Below are 19,818 nucleotides of genomic sequence, written 5' to 3' on the forward strand. Positions count from 1 at the left end.
TGGCGGGATGTCTGGTTGCACGGTAAGAATAATGTTTAACGACGACAGCATCCTTGCATCGGTCTTCTCCCGCCCCGACACTTGCCGTTCCCGGCCGTCTTCTACTCTCGTCGACTCCGAACGATTCCGACTCCAGCCGACTCCGGCTGACTCCGACTCCGGCCGACTCCCGGCCGACCGACAGAAAGTATTAAGAGGTTAAACCTATCTAAACAGTTATTTAATAAGAATTATAAGTACTAACTCGTTTTTTCGGGAAAACAAGTTTAGCGTAAAATGCTACATAGGCGAATTTATTTAAATGTTTTGTGCTTATAAAACAACCCCATCCCACAGGAGACCCCACAGGTAGATGTGTGTCCTGTCAAAGCAACCGATCGGGCACCGGTAGATCACAGATCGCATTGTGCGACGGTATGGCGGCGATACCGGCCAGTGCAATGCCGACCGAGTCCGAGATGGACGTAACCATCATCGCGTACTCGCGCCTGGCCGCCGGTACATCGGTCTGGATGCGATAGAACGTGTTGACGTAGCCACCGCCACCAAGCAAACCTTCCCACAGGATCAGCACGAAGATAATCCAGATCGAGGGCGTGAAGTAGTACACCGCCTCGAACGTGAAGTACACCACGTTCAGGAACTGGAACACCGCCATGATCCACACCTGTCGGAACTGGATGAGGTTGACTGACGAGCGCGAAATGAACACACCGATCTGGTAGATCACCTGATACCATCGGTACTGTGCCGACTGGGACAACCAGATCCCGGGGAAGTACACCAGCTCGAACTGTGAAAGAAGGTGTGCAGCAAAAGGACGGTCAATGTCAATTTTTCATCAACTTCCCACACCTAACCTGCGGCCACTCACCAGTCCCTGGTTGATGTAGTACTCCAACAGGTACACCAGAATCAAAGGAATCATAAAGATAAACAGCGACGGAATGTACCGAAGCCGCTGATTCCAGTTCTCAAGCGGCCGCTCGTCCTCCGGCAGTGTGTTGTAGTCGATCTCTTCTGGCTTTTCATTCCCGGCCTCCTGTTCGGAAATGTCCGCCGGTTTGTCCGTGTCTTTGTGGCGCAGCAGCAACCAGAAGGCGGCCGCCTCTAGCCCCGGCACAACCAGCATGATGAGAATGGTCGTTTTTGGCGTCAGTCCGAGCCCCGTCAGTCCGGTGTACGAAAGCGACCCGGCAATGCCGGCCCCGCCCGTCCCCGAGGACCAGGTGGAAATAACGTTCCTAGAAGAGCGAATGCACGATACGGCATGGCGAGAAATGGACACACTCGTTACAGGCGCTCATTAAAAACTAATAAAAGCTTCGCCCGACTACTGACTTGTTGAAGTATGTTGCGTACGCGAGGAAGGTGGCCTCGCCGAGCCCGGATGAAAACGAGGTCGCTATAACGCCGACGAACAGCACCCATTCGACGGTGGCAAAGGCCGTCAGCAGAAAGCCGGCGGCGGCTGCCGCAACACATAGGAAAATTCGAACACTAGGGAAGAGTGGAAAGCAAAAAACAAAAAAAAACGCAAAACGTGAGAGTGTACCCAGCTGGAAGTTTTTCTCCCCAAGCTAGTTTGCCCGGGTTCTGCTGTAACACGTACTGTTTCGCCAGCGGAAGGAACGATGCAATCGATTTGACGGCCAGTGCCGGCAGGATGTCGGCCAGGAGAATTGCACCGGTCGAGAGCTTGTTGCACGGACGTGCCTCGTACCCAAACGTAACGTCATCGGCCCGGGCCGTTGTGTTAGCCACGTCGTAGCCGTCCTGGGAAGAGTAAGAACGAGATGAAAGAGTTACACATAAATCGTTTCCAGCAGGTCCATCAACAGATTGAGCGAGGTTTGCAGTTATTAGCATGGGATAGGAACAGTGATATTGCAACGAACACGAACGGATGCATCCTAGCTGATGCACGGGCGCGTTCCCAGCGGGAAAAGTATCGTGACTCATTAAGTAGAGGCGAAAAAGTTGTTCAGTCGTGAAAGCGAGTTCGGGCTTTTTTGTGGCTTAAAAGGCGTCTCTGTCCAAAGGGGAAGGGCAAAACTGTAGCATTACTTTATTTGAGATCTGGAGCAGGAATGGTGGTACAAATTCGAGATTCTGCACACTTGCACAGTGGTGCATTCTACAAGTGAAAGTGTAGATTGTATTTGTTCATTCTCCATTCTTTTATCCTTTTAATACACTCGTCGCTTACACACGCTTACTCGCTATGAAATGGAATGGAATATTTCATTCTGTTTGTATGGTTTTTCGTGAAATGACTTTCAATTATGTCTTCTGTTTGTAATGTTGTTTTTTTACTTTCGAATAAGTAATGGTAGCTTTAGATAAATTTGTCAGTTTTCATGAATACTATTAATAATAGTTTACATGATTTTTAAAAGTACTTTTCTTTTCATTGCATAATCATTGCTTCTCAAAAAAAGGGAATTGGGCAATCATTTATCGTTCATAATTTATTTGTATAATTGAATTTTTACATTGGACTTTCAATGGAGGCCTCCGCTCTTTTTCGAGCGTCCACGCAGCAGAACATGTTCAGAAACCATGTTGTAGAAACCTTGTGAATCTTTGAGTGACTCATCTTAGCAGATAGCTACAGTTGAGCGCCGTTTTATCCGGGTATCTTTTATCCGATTGTCCGAATATCAGTGCTTCTCAGAAATGATAGCTCAATACAACGGTGACATGGTGTGCCGAGCAAAATGTTTGTATAAACCGCTATTAGAATAAATTGTACACCAAAAAAACAATAAAATTAATGTAAAAATTCCAATATTTTGCCAAAATATACGTGATAATCCTAAATATACGTGATAATCCTAAAAACTTGATAATCCGAAAACTATAACAAAACATGAAGGCACTTTTAAAGCCTTTAGGAATTTGTGTATAAACAACATTAGCTCTGTTATTAGTATTATCTAAGTATACGGGCGAGGTCAAGTCCCGAGGAGCCTGGATGAATGGCGTTTCGCTTTAAATGGTTTTTGATGTTAAAATACATACATAAATACTCAATGTTTTAGTAAAAGGTATAACCCCACGTGTGTTAAAAATTATATGAGAATGTTGTGGTCTTAAGTCAACCATTTTCATTGTATTAATAGAAGAAAATATTCCATTTGGCTAGGCTAAAAATATGTCTGTATAAGATTCTCTCTCTCTCTCTCTCTCTCTCTCTCTCTCTCTCTCTCTCTCTCTCTCTCTCTCTCTCCCTCTCTCTCTCTCTCGCTATCTCTCTTTTCCTCTCTATATCTCTCTATCTCTCTCTATCTCTCTCTATGTTTGTAACATTATCTGCACTGTACTGATGCAAAGCTGACAAGCCTATCAAACAGTGTGCCGACATTTGATAAGGCTCACGCCATAACGAAAGACGAACTTTCAAAGCCGATCTCTCAAAACAAGCAATTTTCCAAACCCTTTCCAATCCTCGACACAGCAAAACGGTCCCGAAGCCTTTTAGTTGAAAAAAAAATATGCTCCACTGCCACAACCTGGTTTTGAAAGCTCGACCAAAGCTGGACGGGTTCGTGGAAAGCGTAGGTTCGTTCAAAGAACAATAGACACCCCCCGGAGGCTTTAAACCCGCGCGCAGCTTAGTGCGACGGTATTCCATTCGCAAATGGTACGAATTTCAGCCGCATGTCAATTACGACTCAACGCAGGGAAGGGTCTGTTGTAGAGGCGGTATCGTTTGCAGGAAGTAATATCATAGTCAGTTCAGTACACTGTTCAGTTAGAATCTACTGTTAATAACGATAGGTGAGGGTGGTTTTTATGAATGCATAGATATTTGCTAAACAACTTCAATGCAATGAATATGGAGTTATGGTAATATGATAGCACACCATAAAACAGTACGTTTGATCCATTTTACATATGAACACCGAAAGCTACAAGATGGCTTTATGAAATGTTAAGCCTAGTGATTCTATTTGTTTCAGTTTAATTTATTGCTGAGGCCTCGATAGGCCATTCGATACTGATGGTCCTAGAATGCGTTTAATGAGAAACATTAACATTCATTGTCTAGGAATTTGCCAAATTTTGATTTAAAAATTTTAGCTGCATTATTTGTATACGTTAGCAAACAAGTGTGCAGAGTGGTGTTGAATTTGCGTAATTTCAGTTCTAGCTGCTTGCATATAATAACTTTCCACTAGGGTAAATCAAATGATATATCTTTCTCCACTCGTTCGTATAGAATCTTTCCTTATAATTTCTAATTCTTATGTTAAGATTATCTTGACGCATTTTGTCTTCTATCTATTAGCTCTTCATATTCAATATCTTTTTTTCATAGTTGGTTTTTATTCATAGTTTGATTACTGTCTGGTGGCTCAGTCCATATAAAATATTAACCCATAACGATCCAAATTTGAATTAATCATACATCAACCTTTAATTGTTTTATGATTTTTTTTAACACTAAAAGCTTCTGAAGTTAGCTTTCAGTCAAATTTAACGGTGGAATCACAGAACATGTCCCACACATTTCACCTTTTAATAAAACGTTTAGTTTCACATTCAGTTTCTTCCCTGCACCAACTGAACGTTTACGATCCAAAGCATACATTATTTTCAATTTGCTACGGATTTTCATTAGATATAATTGTCCATTAGTTTTCATTATCGTTCAACAATTTAATTTATTTTACACCTTCCACCAAAAAAATAATAGATAAGATTAAAGATTCATTTGATTTATCGCACTTGCTACCATGATAACCAATCGTACCAAACGAGGAAGTGTGTAATTCAAACATCCCGTCAATTATAACAATCGACAAGATACAACATCCCAATTCTCGCCCGAGATAGTAATTCAATTTACCAACTTTTCATTCCAATCGTAACCCGAAGGTTAAGTCCGCTTCTGTCCGCGATGCCGACTTATTACATGAAATGCCCAAATCGTGCAATCGTTGAATCCAGTATTGGACGCGATTCATATCCCCACCACCAACCACGCCAGACAGTTGTTTATTTGCTGCAATCTTCAGTAAGTACACCGGTAAGAGTTTACAACAGTGCGCCCCTATGGTTGAGCTTTGCCTTTAATTAACCTTTATCTCGTTCCACTCCCACCCTGTACAACGCTGATAGACACTATCAATTGAGTACCCAGCCCAAAGATGTGTCCTCAGACAACACCCGCACACGCAAAGCCGTATCGTTTCGGTAAGCAGATCACGCCGACTCGCACCATAAGGCGTCGCGGAAGGTCTCACACCATGGGACCAAGGTTCGCTTATCGCCGGGTACGTACGGATGACCGAGACATTGAGATATTGAAGAATCGGCTAATCAATCATTCAACCGTCGTACGGCGCTATCTGAAAAGGCAATCCAACGGATGACACCACGTGACGATCGTGATCACAATGCTCGTTTTAAACGGCACTGCAGCGTGTCGCTCGTAGTTAAGGAGAATCCCCGTTTAAGTAGCGCCAGCTCATCGACCCAGTAACACATTGAACCTTTTTTTTCGCCATTAAAAACTTCCACGTGCGATCAAAACACCTGCAACACAGGCACGTTTGTTTGCAAATAAACAAACATTGCCACTACACCACTACTACTGTACATCAATCACATCGTGGTGGTGGTGTTGGTGGTATTGAAAACGCAACCTCGTGTTGCACACACTTCACAGTGCACTCAATCCAACGCATCTAGCCACTTTCACTACTCACCAACGGCGATGCACTCTTGGCGTGTCCGTCTCCTCCCTCCAGCTCTTTTAGAATATCGTGCGCAGCTGTCAGCATCACCACATAGCCGTAGTTGTTGCACAGTCCCAGTATCCAATAGGCCACGAGATCGCGCCAAAGGCCTTTGTCTTTCGGCGGTGCCTGGTCTGGATCGTTCTCCGTCAGTGGCACGACCGACGGGGACGTTGCCTCGCCGATGTCCGTCATTATTTATATCACACACTGCTGCTGGTTCGGGGTTGAAAATGGGAACTACCACTCTTCTTTCTTTGACTTTGACTTTACAGAGTGTTTCGGTCTGGATGGGTGCTATCAGCACTGCACAAACATCCGAACAGATACACACACACCCACAAACACTTTATGGCCCTTTTCCTTTGTTGCTTTACTTTATCGAAATGCTAGCATTGCGCGGGTTACCAGTTGCCTTGTAAACCAATCGCCAGCAGTAACAACGCGTGCAACAATGCAGACGAGCCCCCGTTCACGAACGCCTGTGACCTCCAAGGCCGTCACACGCGATCAGACACACGCGTTCACTGTCAGCCGTTCGGATGGACCAGCACCGGGGTGCGTTGTGCGCAATCCACTCAGACCGAACGCACTCAAACGACTAACTACGATGTGTGGTGCGGTGACCACTTCCACTTTGTTCGCGAGGGAACCCACCGTGCGTTCCGTACAGTCCGCGCCAACTACACACGCACACGTTTGTGTCCAACTGAGACCCTCGAGACACGCTTAGGGCTTGGCGAATGCTGTCCGCTATGTCAAACACAGCGATCGGGTACGGGTCGTTCGATGACGATTGGTTACGGCTCGAAGGGAACCACAAATTATTGCCAATTTTCTTATCAGTGGTGCTTTGGCTTGGACGAAAGTAATGCGCGATGCTGCAAACAACTCGCTTGACGAACGGTTGATCGGAACGCACGTGGTACTGGGTGCCAGGGTGAACGAACACAGACTCGCAATGTTGATAATGCCCCTATGCTGCAAACATTCATCAAAATGCTTCCAAAAAAAATGTGGAGTAAAATACAAGAAGATGCAATTGTACGAACACATTTCGAACACAGTGATAAGCTTCCCCGTGTATTGGTGTAAATCCACCGTAAATACATGAAATTGTGCTACTGAAAATCAACTACCTACCAACAAATTGCTGGATGGACCTTCTGTGACATCATAACTTTCTTGACCTCTCGGTGAATTTTTAATTTTTAATCGTAACCTTTCTGTAACCAATTTTGCATTTCAATTGCAAGTAATGTTTTATCCATATTTTCCGAAAATTTATTTTTATATATTTTAATTTTTCCATACAATCATAAATCTAAAGAATTTATGCCCTAATGTAGAAATTTCTAGGAGAACTGTTTTTGTACCTACTACTGTATCATTCATCTTAGTTGACGTACTCAATTTTCTTCAGACAAGACTCCAAGCAAGACAACTGCAACAACTTCCTCCGGTCAAGCCCATCAAACGATCTTTCTTCAACGGATAACAACATATAAATAATGTTATATTGAATGAATATACAAAATATAGTAAACATATCCAATGCCAAAACACAAACAAACATGTTTTAAAAGCTTATCTATAAATTGTATTAAGCCTTATATAGCTTTATGGAATGTACGAAAATTACCCAAACATGCTTTAAGAATGCATAAAAAATAATAAGCAGGAATTGAAATAAAAAATTATACAAAACAAAAACATTATGCCCAAAAAGCTCGTTCTTAAATTCTTCCTAAATCTCCCACATTAACACTACGTTTAAAAAAAGGATTTTGTTTCATTACGTGATGAAATGTATGTTGTATGAACATAAATTATAGCATAAATCGCAACATAAATCCACCCTCTTCCCGAAACATAGCCCATACATGAATAGCGCTTTTATAAATATGGTGAAAAGTATGATTTATCTCGCGACAGCCTCCCTCTATTCACCGCGGCGTGGTAATTAGATTCTTTTCTATTGATTCACCCAACCAACATGCTTGTGCGGAAGAGGGGGGGGGGGGGTTGTGCGTATTGCATCCCACACTAGGTAACAGCATAACAAATGGTAGCCAAATTCCTCACCAATCGCACCTTGTCTGCCCTGTAACACGGGACGTATCAACAAGCATTTACCAGCTGCTCCCATTTGCCCACCGTGAAGATGGTAATTAATTAAATTCTTTGCCTTCTTTTGCCCGCCACACGGGCGGGCTAATGTCCGTGACGGTATCATTGTGTAGTTGCGTGGGACGAGAGACGATCTACAGGACCTTCTGAGCGCTTCTGCCAAAGAGCGTACAAAGTATGCGAAAGCACTGCTCGGCATCTGTATGTTTGCTGCCGGATATCCCAGATGCCGGATCCCCCCCCCCCCCCACCCACACTAGTGGTCCGCGTACCCGATGCACGTACAAAAGTATGCAAAACTTACTCTTTCCCCTTCACGCTAACCACGACATGGAATGTTGCACATCGTCGTAGCGCACTTCAGATTTACTCTTTTTTTTGCGCCTTCACAGATGCACCCGGCCAATTCGGTAGTTGCGTCGGAATAGCTGACAAAAGGGTTTTTTCGTGCATTTGCTGTTGTTTGTCACATTCGGCAAAACCGACATGCCTAGTTCTGAGTTGCTGCGCGCTGCTAGAACTTTATTCCACTGTCGGCAGAACTGCATGTCGTGTCGGTGGAGATGCACGTGGACATACATACACCCAGACACAGCTGCAATCTTCTTAGGCTACAATATTATTTCCTGCAAATGATGATGCCGTGTGTGGTGAGTGAACGGCAGTCTGAGACTGAGAAGAGCACTGATGCCCACGAGTTTCGATATTCACTTCACTGCTACATTTACTACTGCTGGAACGACGACCAGGACGGCGGCCGCACACGGTTCGGTTTCCTCGAACTATGTCACGGGAAAAACTTTTACCCTGCTCTCCCGGGTGCTGGGGGAATAAATCACGCACAGCAACAACGGGGTGAGTGAGGTCTATTTTTAGCACACCACCATGGCCTTCCGGGAAGATTATTTGGGCGTGGGTAAGTAGACACAACACCAAGGGGACAGCATTAGAAGGGAGAAGCAAGTGCACTAGTAATGTGTAGTTTCTCCCAAACCAATGGACAAGCGAGCGAGCGAGAAAGAGAGAGAGAGAGAGAGAGAGAGAGAGAGAAGGAGAGAGTGAAAAAATGGCATCGGAACGGGAACGAACTCATCCGTACTATGTCACAATCACTAAGGGCGACAAATAGCTACACCTTTTTATTTTATTTTGCTTCGTTTCCCTCCGTTTGCCTTGCCTCGCGCGTTGATGAAAGTTCCCGGAAGTGTTTCAAGAGTAGTTACATTCCGGTTTCCGGCCTTTTATTTACCGTATGGTAAGGATGAGGAGTGTAGTGAGCTTTCACTGGTGATACCATTGCAAGTGGCTATTCTCGTGCTAATGCTCGTCAATGGTGTTCTAATGGGCACAGAACGGTACTGGCAACATACCTGAGGCTGTTCCAATTTTAATTAACTGCTACAGACCGGAAATCGAGCATCGGGTAAGTAAATTTTACTTTTAATCAAACTATTCTCTACTTGGAATTTTCGAGATTTGTGTGCTTTTACTCGTTCATGTTTTAGTGTCATGATATAAAAAAAGACATTTCGCATCCGGCATAAACCCGCCCCAAGTATTCTATCATTTGAAGCTAAACACTTTTGGATTTTAAAACTTCTACAAAGGATGTTCACAAAAATGAGATTATCTTAGACATGAGTTACCAGAGGGATTCGATCGTTTTGCAGTATGCATGACTTTCGACCTCCAGATACATCAATAAATAATAAGATAATGCGAAATTTTCACTTTAATGGATTTCTACTTAGTAGTGGCTTATTCTAATCAACATTTACCTTCTGAGCAAGAATGGGGTTGATATTACATTGTAATTTATCCATGTTATTTTATCTCCTCCTCCCAGAATTCACCTATCTCGGGTCAAAGGTCAGCAACGACAGTAGTATGGGAGCTGTGTTGCTCCTTGCACGCAACGCTGGCTACCAACCGATAATTTGGCAGGAATCTCTGGCAGTAGAGAAATCAGTTCACAGCAAATACCGTGAGCGGTATCGTACACTGTACCGGCCAGTGTAACCGCCATGCAAAGATTAATAAATATTGAAAAAAAGCTTACTCGCATTGCAATTACAGCTTTTAATCGAAACTCTAGTGTCCCGATGCCACCGTATGCAATTCGTTGCCGGATGCTTGGTTTGGTTAGGTTAGAAGAGCGCTTCGCACATGAGCAATTTTTGTTGCGAATATCCTGTCCAATAATATGGACGCAGCTTCCCTTCTCTCCTCCATAAATTTGTATGTCCCTAGTCTTAGCCTCCATTCCCGCCCACATCTGCACATACAAACTCGCGTTACTGCGTATAGCCAAAACGATCCATTTCTTCGTGCGTTGAGATCATTTAATCACTGTGCTGGTTCTTTCGATTTTAATATATCCATATCTACATTCCGGTCTCAACTTGTCAACACTTCGTTGTAAACCTTGTGGTTGTAATCCTTATCCCCTGTTAGTATATAAGATTAGTATTTAAGATTTCATTTGTTAAGCCCTGGAGGCGGAGATCTTAATGAAATACAAATACAAATACTTCTAAAGCAGGCCAAGACTGCAAAGCGGTTGTAGCGCCGGATAAGTAAGTAAGTAAGTAAGTTTATTTTCTTCTTATTATGTATCTAAAGAAACGCAAATTGGGAATTAGCCTGCCTTAACCAGCTATGGGTATGGCTTTTAGCAACATATTGATGTAGTCTTAGCAAAATGTTACAAAAGTACGACCCACGTGGCATTTCGTTGTCTTCTTTACCACAACAACTGTTGTCGGTCAAGGCCTGCCTGTACCACTAATGGCTTTGGCTTTCAGGGACTTGCTGATTACACATAGCAGGGTAGTTAGTTCACGTAATACAATTTTTGATATGCGCTACTTAAAAAAAAAAAACATTCTAGTCAATAACTAAAACGACGAAATATTAGATGAATTATTATATTATAAGCGTAGAATTGGTGGCTCAAATCATGAAATCGCACTTTCTGCCCTTAAGTATCATGCATTTAAAATGCAACGAAACTGCAACCGTTGCATTCGATTACCAGTTTTGTATGAAACTGGGTAGAAATTATAGATTCCCTTTTTGAATGACCGAGCAATTCTATTTCCTGGCTTATGTACCGTAGCAGAAACTGCTATACCAACGTCAGAACTCTCATCATCATCAATATTTGGTTTCACGCCTAGTTTCATTTGGCAATGCTGGCTCACTTTTGCAAATCTGGCTCAAGGTAAATCGATACCAGGCCAAAATTGAAGTTCCTGCTCGGGCGTGCAATTGACCTTAGCCCAAATGCGAGCGATCAAATTGGTATCCTCCAATGAACATCGTATGTAATATGACGCTCAGTATGCATTTTTAATGAGGAAATATCGTAACGCAAAAGGATGCATGACACCCATGCGCACGGCTCAATCAAAAGCTTCTAGCACGGTGCGAAAGCCACAAGGATTGGCACGGTTCGGCTTTGCTGTGCCGCATTGCCGATGGGAAGTGTATCAAAGGGGTAATCCAATTAGGCAGACGTATCCCTTCCGTGAAGATTTTGTAATTAAGGCGATGGCAGTGGAACGGGTTTGGTTTGGCAAGTCCACAGGGATTGCAGGTTGGTTAATTTGTAAGTAGAAAATATTAATATTACTATACCAGTGTCGGTCGAATATCTCAAAAGGTTGGTAGTTCTTTGCTCATTGAATATAAAAAAAACGCTTGGTTAAATTTTCTTTTCTTACATTCATACCGTAAATGCATTCTACATTTTCTACAGTTTTTGCTTGGTAACGTTTTCGATGTCACTAACCTTTTTTTTATTTGATGTGGAATCTGTTTTTCATTTAAATTGTCTACCGTTGGTGCTTTCGTTGGTCGTGGAATATACCATAGATAGGAATGAAAATGACTAGTGTGGCTAGCATTCGCTAGATGACGCTACTAGCACCATGTCTGAAATTTACAGTAAAAAGATATTTTTCAAAAGGTCTCCACTGCCCGTATCTATTCTAATATCAGTGTGCATAAAAATTTTATGATTATAGAAGCAAGAGCCTTCGTCTAAACATGTTCAAACGATTATTTTTGCAAAAAAGGAAAAAAGCTTAGAAGTTATCCAGTTGCTACGGTGTTTATTTTATGTTCATCACTGTACCAGGCCATCTTGAAAGCTTATGTCATGCGACGAAATGTCAAAAGTGTGCATGCTCCGTCACCTGGATTTCCATCAAACACTGTCAGTCTGAAAACAACAAATCATCTTAACCCCACAATTCCGTGTTTCGTCGGTCATCTACATCGTTTGTTAAGTTTCGCGAGTATTGTTGACTGCACGACCTTTGGGAATAGTTTTCTCCCTTTGCCAGTAAAACCGTTCCCGGCAAGAAAATGTCTCGTGGAAGCAGCGCGGGCTTCGATCGCCATATTACAATCTTTTCGCCGGAAGGCCGTCTCTACCAAGTTGGTACGTATGGGGAGCCGTAGCGGCAGCGCCGACTGTCATTACCATCGTCCCTGGGTTTAACTGTGTTTGCCCGTTTCCCCCTTTTGCAGAGTATGCCTTCAAGGCTATTAATCAGGAGGGACTTACATCCATCGCGCTCAAGGGAAAGGATTGTGCCGTGGTAGCGACGCAGAAGAAAATCCCCGACAAGCTGATCGACCCGGCTACCGTGACCCACCTGTACCGTATTACCCGTGAGATCGGATGTGTGATGACGGGACGCATCGCCGACAGCCGTTCGCAGGTGCAACGGGCACGATACGAAGCGGCCAACTGGCGGTACAAGTACGGATACGAAATTCCGGTCGATGTGCTGTGCCGCCGTATGGCGGACATTTCGCAAGTCTACACGCAAAATGCCGAGATGCGTCCGCTGGGCTGCAGCATCGTGATGATAGCATTCGATGCTGAAAACGGTCCTGCTGTTTACAAAACGGACCCGGCCGGGTACTACTGCGGCTATCACGCGATCTCGGTCGGCGTGAAGCAGACGGAAGCCAACAGCTATCTGGAGAAGAAACTCAAGCGCAAGGCTGAGCTGAGTGAGGAGGAGACGATCCAGCTAGCCATCACCTGCCTGTCCACCGTGCTGGCGGTCGATTTCAAGCCGACCGAGATCGAGATCGGCATCGTGAGCAAGGAGAAGCCGGAATTCCGCACTCTAACCGAGGATGAAATCGAAGTGCATTTGACGGCAATCGCCGAGAAGGATTAAGCGCGCCTTTGCGTTGACTTTTTTTTCGTCGCACGGGGAACATTTTTCTTTTCCGTACACACGGTTGCTGGTTCTTTCTTTTTGTATTCCCGTTCCAACAAACATTCATAATACACGCGAATTGTACGAAATTACTTAAGCTAGTGTAGATTTATTGGGTTTGCGCGCGAAAACTCAGGGCTCACTTGCCGGCCGCTGTTGCTTGTGGGTTGCGCAGGACAAGAATAACCGAATCGCCCCGGAGAAACATCTTCGAGATGAACCGGTCCTTGTTGACGGGCTTCACCTTCTTCTTGCCCTTGCCGGTGCGCGGGATTTCCGTCCACATTTCCTTCACGTTTTCCAGCACCATGTTGCAGTGGCGATCAAACGCTTTCACGCGCCCCAGCAGCTTTTTGTTGTTGCGGCAGTTTATCAGTACCTGCGTGTTGTTTTTCACCGACTGCGTTAGCACGGACAGTGGGCCGGTATTGAACTCTTCCTCCTCCTGGCGCGCCAGCTCCTCGGGAGTTAGCTCGGATTTCGGTTTCGCAAGCGCCCTAAAAGAAACCGAAGCGGTTCAGTTATTGCAAAAGAACAAAATCAACACATTTGTAGCGAAACAACTTACATTTAAAGGAATTGAATGAATATATTTCTGCCTAAAGCGTGATGCGGTACTGATGGGTTTTTTTTTGTGTGTTTGACATTTTGCACGGCGTCTAGCCGCCTTTGCCTGATTTTCGGCCGCCTTTTGGATTTGGCCGCCTCAAATTTTCTTGTTTGACAGCTGTTGAAATATATCTACAAACAGACATTGTTCGCTGATCGCGCGCTACTGTTTTGTCATCCACTGTCATCGGGATTGCATAGTTTTCCTTAATTTCCTAGAAAACTCACATAAAAAATAATCTCGAGCGTTTTAGTGAAGAAAAGTATAATTGTAATGCTTTATTTGAAGTCATTTCAACGTTTTCTTTCCTTCGAATGTGATTATGTTCTCCTTAAAAGCAAAAACTTTACCGGTTCAGAAAATTAAAAAAGTGTACATTTCCAACAAAACATGCAAACCTCTCTCGGACTAGAATTTGTGTAACCTATTTTCCGCTGCTCCTGCTCCTTCCTGTCCCACATGCTAGTCAAACACGAGTAAGATATCCATGCTTGTAAAATGGCAGCGAATCCATGTTAGTGAGCTGTTTGATCTTGGACCGTTCCAGCGCTACGCTCGGCACCAAATGGCAGTTGGATCGCCTAAAACAGAAAAGCAGATCAGCAAGCATTCGACGCAACAGAGGTAGGCGATACACTTACTTATGGATTGGCTTCTCCTGTTGACTCCATGGCCAGGACTTCTGTAGTTTAATTACACGCTCTAGTTTTTCGATCCTCGATCGCTCCTCTTCGCTGATTTCAGGTTCCTCGGTAGTGGTCTCGTCGTCTTCGACTTCATCGGCTCTCGCCGGTATCGTCTCAAGAACCTCCGACTCATCGAACAAGCTCTCCAGCGTAATGGCATATGCTTCCTCATCCTGAGCTTCATCGTCTTCACTGTTGTCCTGCGCCGCATCTCTCTCTCCGGATGACTCTGTACCGTTGACAAACCCGTCCATTTCCTCGGTCGCTTGGGCGGTCGTTGCACGCAAAGCCTCCGGTAGCTGACGCTGTACCTCGGGCGGAGCAAACTTGGACAGAGTTTGGGTGAGAAAGCTCAGCGTCGCCTGTATCTGCATCGGTATTACGCTGATCTCGTTCAGCTGCTGCTGCATTTGGCGCAACTGCTGTTCGACCGCCAGCACACTAAGGCTGTCGCAGGATTCGCAGGACAGCGAGCGGTGATCATGCCCCGACAACGATGACGACGACGCCGTCGAATCGAAACTGGAACGGCGGCTATCGCAAGGGACTGGCAGGGGATACAAAAAAATAGAACCCGGTAAGTGAGACCACAAATCCCCTCTCTCCACATTTCGAACGAAAAGGTCGGTACGAAAAAAAGAGAACGATTTTATTCAACATCAGAACAAATCGGAGGTGTTAAGTACACTGATCAAAGCGGAACAAACGAGTTTAACAAAACAAAACAAAAGTCGGTTCAGGTTTTAATACACTGCCTATATGCGCGTGCCCTATTTTCTGGAAAATACGAGATAGAAGTCTGTTATTTACGCCTAACAGTAAACCATGTGTGTGCCACTGTGCGTGCGTAGGAAAGGGGGAGTTGGCGAACCATTCCTGCATCCCTTAAGCCTCGACACTAGCTTCCTCCGGAATCGGATCTTCGGCCGGTTCGGCAGCGGCCGGACCCGTCAGCTCCGAGACGGATCCATCCTCGGACGTTTCGCTGTCCAGACGGGTTCGCGGTGCCGCCTTTGCCTTCTTGGCCTTGCTCTTCTTCTTCTTCTTCGGCTTCGGGGCCGGCTTTGGTTCCTCCTCATCCTCCTCGCCCTCTCGCCGAGAGCCAGTGGGAAGGGAAAGCATCATCCGTTCGATGTGTTTCTGGCGCTCCTCCGGCTTGGTGCGCGTCTCCGTCAGCAACCGGCGGATGTTGGCGATCAGCTGCTGGTGCGGCGCATCCTTGCCGTATAGATCCGGTGGAATCGGGGGCGGTGGCTGCTGCCATACGATCGGATGCCATACCTTGCGCTCCGGGGGTTGCGTCCAATTTTCTGTTGTCCGCGGGCAACCAACAACGACAGGTGCGTAACGGCAACCGGGCCGAAAACGAGGGGAAAAGTAGTACAGAGTTAGTGCCGGTCCGTCGGCCCCGGGTTTTGGGGATAGGCCCGGGGCTAACTGGACCGCGCTTTTGGACAATTTATGGGGAAATGGGTGGGGAGGGCCAAGCCATTAGCACATACCACGTTCGTCGTTTTTGGGTTGGGGAGCGGGTTTGTTAGTGACATCCGCCGCCGGCTCCTGCTCATTACCTGCGAACTTAACTTCGCGCGTTTCCTTCGGCTGGCCCTGCTCTTCCGCCTTGCGGTTGTTCTCGTCGTCTCTGGAAGTGGCAAAACAAACAAAAAATCGGAGAAAAATGGAGAAACGTCTGTCGGTAATGCGCTCGATTTCGCATGGTGGAAATGTCTAGGCATGCATTATTGTAGTTATTACAGAACGCTTACAGCGAAACAGATGCACAATTCGTGTAACGATTGTTGGATGTAATTTTCTACAACGCAATACTCCGCAATAAGCCGCACCATGCGCCTCCATCTCTGACGTACACAAAACCCCTCTCAAAGACCGTGTTAATGTTTGGCCACAAATTGGGATCAAAATAGATATCCACATGAAGCAAAATACATTACTAAAATGAATGCGCACAGACGTGCCACCAGGGGAGGAGGAGGTGGCAGATTGGGTGGTGGGCAACGGAAACCTACCTCACTTCGATAAGGCGTTTGCGCGATAGCCACCAGCCACCGCATCATGCACGTCCCCAAACGCACTTGGTCGCGGCTTGGCCGAACGACGCGATACCAAAGCAAAAATGCTATTTCTGGTTCAACGGATCTATACAATCCGCCACTTCAACACCCCTCCCCGATCGCGGATAACGATATTTTGAAGTTCGCTTATATCATTGTTCGGTTTTCCCTGCCAGCTGCGGCGAAAGTCCCCAAGCTGCCCCAGTTCAAAGATACGGTGACATGCATCAATTTCTTTGCGGCGCAAACAGGTGACACGTGACGTCACACGTGGGTGAGCAGTGGCTGTTTCAATACCTGTTGATGTTTGAATATCGTCAGGTTCATTGATCGAATTCCGAAGCAGGGCCGCGTACCTCGTTCAAGGATTGTTGTGATAGCAAATGATTTTTTTTTTTTTTGTGAAATTATTTGTAAACGTTCATCTTGCGGACGAAGATCGATCGACGATCGGTCTTTGTTGAGGGAAATTGTCCACTCTTTACTTTTAACGCAAATCACCAGTTTCTAAGAACACAGTATCGTATGTTTATACGAAAAGAACCTTTTGACTCGTCGCTGCTCTTATTCTACACCGTCCTTCAGCAAACTAGGGCACACAAGGGAAGCAAATTGCGCCATGCCATCTCTGAATTAGGCGCGCTCTGGGGCGAACCGAGAACTGCCGCACGGGCAGTTTGGGAATCAACTACAGCCGTCTCCTCCTCCTCTGTCTCAGGCAATCGAGATTTTCACGAAAAATGTCCGGTTATTTTTATCAGCAAAATAATCACTCTTCACTCACGGGGACACTCACGCTTCTACGCTACGCGACACCGGGGCGATGTGTCGTGCTATTGACGAACGAACCCCGTACCCCGTAGCTCGGGTGTTGTGGTTCCTTTCCCACAGCCCGGCTCACGACCACTTCCTCTGTGCACATGTAAGAACAACACGGACGGACAAGCAACAACAACAACAACAAACACAGGGTCACAAAAACGGGGTAACGTGCGTAATGTACGGGGGTGCGCTTACTTTGCTACGATCATCTGCAGCTGTTCGCCGGCCTGCTTGATGACGGATTGGGCCGTCGCGAGCCGCATGGCCGATGCGTCGGCCCCGTTGATCTTCAGTATCTGGTCACCCAGCTGGAGGCCCGCCTTCTGGGCCGGGCTGCCCTCGGACACCTGGTTCGGGATGAGAAAGCGTTCCCGGATTACTCGCACCGACAGGTCCTCCGTGTCGAATGGGATAATGTTTCGCTTGAACTTGGGTCGTTTGTAGTAGTCGGGGGCGTCGTCTCGTTTCGCGTCTGCTCCATCGCTGCCCAGTGGCTGCTGGTCACCACCTTCCGGTGCCACCTTCGGCTCGTCCAGTGCCATCGCGCTCTGCTACTAGCGGGCTCGAGTCGTGCGGCTTTCAATCTAGCTTTCCTCTTGCAAATAAAACCGTATCCGTACTGCAACGATTTTTGCAACGGTTTGCGCTCCTTCAGCTGGGACAATCCACGTAACACTGCGCCCAGTGGGACAGCAGCATGGTTCGGTCCCGGGGGTCGCAACCCTGCACGATTTTTCTCGAGATAGCAAACGGGAGGGTTTTGATTGTGAGCGTGTGCTTGTGGGGTGAGTTTACGGCGTACTTTAAGTGATGTTTGTTGCGCCCCTGTGTTCCCGGTGTATTATTGTATACGGTTTTGAAATTATGTTATCCTCGTCTACACGCTTATATGCCAGCGGGTATATAAATAATGTCATTGTCTGTGTATTGCCACCCCCGGGCAGTATTTAAATCTTCTGTGAAGAGGTGAGGGGGGGTTTCGTGACGGTAGATCGGCAACGTGATGAGCAGCAGTGGATCATCTTTCATGAGTTTGTTTTGCATGTCAATGTAAGTCGGCGGTGACGTCGAAAACTGTTTCGAAACGCTTTTCATAAGAACGAAAAATCACACCAGTCACAGTCTCTTTAGCAGTCTTTCTCTCTCTCAGTAGATTGTGGTTGCGGTTGGTCAGCTGCGCATGGGCTCTCCGCTCGTCTGGTTCGCGCGTGTGCGCATGGCATGCATTTTCCACCTTCCAAGCTGGCGACACCGCGCGCTCAATTCAACTGTTCGAATGCTAGGTTATGTTTATCGCCGGAACATCGCCGGTGTCTGTCGTGAGACGTGGCCACCGACAAATGTTGCGTACCGTACTCGTTTGTACTGCTGACACCGGCCGGGCCATGCACCAACGCGCCAGATCACCGATGATCGAGTTCAGCGTACGCAGTGTTGCGGCAGCATCGATTCAGTGGCAGTCGGGAGCTATTTTTGTTCACGGAGTACGCACTCCCCGTCGCCGCCGCGCGCTCCTACTGCCTCATTAGTCCTCGCTCCGCAAGGTGGTGTCACGGTGTTCACCAGCAGCCAAGAACGGGCTTTCGAAACAATGGAACGATCTTCGAACTATCCGACAAGGGCGTTTCTTGTTAAACGCCTGGAGTGCTGCGCGCTCCAACGACCAACTAACCAAGTTCACGACGAAACTCAACTCACCTGAAACACGGTGATGGGCATCTCGAAGTCAGCGCCACCGGTGATGCGGAATCCGAGCGGATTGTCACCGTTCTCGCTCGCCGCTGGGCCATCCCGCGACGACACGGTCAGCACTGGAATATTGCGCTTTTCAATCACGAATTCGGGCATGGTCACGATCGAATGATGTAATGGGCCGCGCAATGAGCGAAGGATGATTTTCCGTTCAATTGGTCAATGCCAGGTCAGGACAGGGCGTGTCGATCGTCGTCCTAATGCAAAGCTGCGATGATGATTACGTATTCGTGGCCTACTTCCACCCAAAGACACACACACACACAAACACGCGCGCAGATTCGACAACCTATCACTAATGAAATACTATTGTCGTCTATCGGTGGTCTATGATACTCCTTTGAATCACACGAGTCGACGCTGGAAGGAACTTACTTTCCCGTCATTTGCTATCGAGCACACTGCACCCCGGACTATAGAGCTTGCACGATGCACTTGGATCAATATTCTATCGCTCAATAGCTATCGATAAATCACCGTCTCGCTGCACGTATGCAGTAGTAGTTGCGCACCGGTTGGGCACCACCAGTCTAATCTATCTGCGGTGTGGATAATTTTAGTGAGGCAGACTCCTTCTCCCTCGCTGCACACGAAGCATTGGGAATGCACTGCTCGGGTCGTTGTCGGCCGCGAGTGGAAGAATCTCGGGATGCGTCGTTTGGTGTTTGACTCGTATTAGGTGGAATGCACTAGAAGTCTTTTGTCTAGATGTCTAATACACGACGAATGTGCATCACCGATGCTATGCTATGTATG

The 19,818-nt window shown here is 46.3% G+C and overlaps 5 protein-coding genes across 6 annotated transcripts; 1 reads left to right on the top strand and 4 right to left on the bottom strand.

Annotated features, from left to right (window-relative positions):
- Positions 1-272: 272 nt before the first annotated feature.
- On the bottom strand, positions 273-6,373 carry LOC120950919 (battenin). Its single transcript, XM_040369335.2, has 5 exons — positions 5,718-6,373; positions 1,613-1,776; positions 1,342-1,500; positions 875-1,244; positions 273-793 (listed from the first exon to the last, which is right to left on the bottom strand). Exons 1-5 carry the CDS (start codon positions 5,940-5,942, stop codon positions 365-367), a joined length of 1,347 nt encoding a protein of 448 aa, XP_040225269.1. The 5' UTR covers positions 5,943-6,373; the 3' UTR covers positions 273-364.
- Positions 6,374-12,092: 5,719 nt separating this feature from the next.
- Positions 12,093-13,212, top strand: LOC120949613 (proteasome subunit alpha type-6-like). Its single transcript, XM_040367017.2, has 2 exons — positions 12,093-12,324; positions 12,414-13,212. Exons 1-2 carry the CDS (start codon positions 12,249-12,251, stop codon positions 13,076-13,078), a joined length of 741 nt encoding a protein of 246 aa, XP_040222951.1. The 5' UTR covers positions 12,093-12,248; the 3' UTR covers positions 13,079-13,212.
- LOC120949614 (probable small nuclear ribonucleoprotein Sm D2) lies at positions 13,200-13,807 on the bottom strand. Its single transcript, XM_040367019.2, has 2 exons — positions 13,689-13,807; positions 13,200-13,617 (listed from the first exon to the last, which is right to left on the bottom strand). Coding segments are annotated over exons 1-2 (360 nt in total). The 5' UTR covers positions 13,691-13,807; the 3' UTR covers positions 13,200-13,259.
- Positions 13,808-14,088: 281 nt separating this feature from the next.
- On the bottom strand, positions 14,089-15,069 carry LOC120961106 (uncharacterized; the record flags this gene model as incomplete). The annotated part of the gene is made up of 2 exons (XM_040384772.2): positions 14,089-14,311; positions 14,372-15,069. Coding segments are annotated over 2 exons (813 nt in total), but the record flags the coding sequence as incomplete, so codon positions are not given.
- On the bottom strand, positions 15,045-19,606 carry LOC120949612 (PDZ and LIM domain protein 7-like). Of its 2 annotated transcripts, XM_040367016.2 has the most exons (4): positions 19,009-19,606; positions 17,506-17,657; positions 15,919-16,058; positions 15,045-15,726 (listed from the first exon to the last, which is right to left on the bottom strand). In XM_040367016.2, exons 1-4 carry the CDS (start codon positions 19,156-19,158, stop codon positions 15,302-15,304), a joined length of 867 nt encoding a protein of 288 aa, XP_040222950.2. In that variant the 5' UTR covers positions 19,159-19,606; the 3' UTR covers positions 15,045-15,301. The 2 variants fall into 2 exon arrangements, with proteins under 2 accessions (XP_040222950.2, XP_040222949.2); XM_040367015.2 differs by lacking the exon at positions 19,009-19,606 and having other exon boundaries at positions 17,506-18,009.
- Positions 19,607-19,818: the final 212 nt, after the last annotated feature.

Source organism: Anopheles coluzzii, chromosome 2 (genome assembly GCF_943734685.1).
Source record: "Anopheles coluzzii chromosome 2, AcolN3, whole genome shotgun sequence".
NCBI classification, from domain to species: domain Eukaryota; kingdom Metazoa; phylum Arthropoda; class Insecta; order Diptera; family Culicidae; genus Anopheles; species Anopheles coluzzii.

Coding starts and splice junctions, on each gene's coding strand:
- LOC120950919 (XM_040369335.2), bottom strand. CDS start 5,942: ATGACGGACATCGGCGAGGCAACGTCCCCGTCGGTCGTGCCACTGACG. Junction 1,501..1,612: donor TTCCTTCCGCTGGCGAAACA/GTACGTGTTACA, acceptor ACTCTTCCCTAG/TGTTCGAATTTTCCTATGTG. Junction 1,245..1,341: donor TACGCAACATACTTCAACAA/GTCAGTAGTCGG, acceptor TCGCTCTTCTAG/GAACGTTATTTCCACCTGGT.
- LOC120949613 (XM_040367017.2), top strand. CDS start 12,249: ATGTCTCGTGGAAGCAGCGCGGGCTTCGATCGCCATATTACAATCTTT. Junction 12,325..12,413: donor AGGCCGTCTCTACCAAGTTG/GTACGTATGGGG, acceptor CCCCTTTTGCAG/AGTATGCCTTCAAGGCTATT.
- LOC120949612 (XM_040367015.2), bottom strand. CDS start 17,852: ATGGCACTGGACGAGCCGAAGGTGGCACCGGAAGGTGGTGACCAGCAG. Junction 16,059..17,505: donor CTGCAGATGATCGTAGCAAA/GTAAGCGCACCC, acceptor TGCCACTTCCAG/AGACGACGAGAACAACCGCA. Junction 15,727..15,918: donor ACCCAAAAACGACGAACGTG/GTATGTGCTAAT, acceptor CGCGGACAACAG/AAAATTGGACGCAACCCCCG.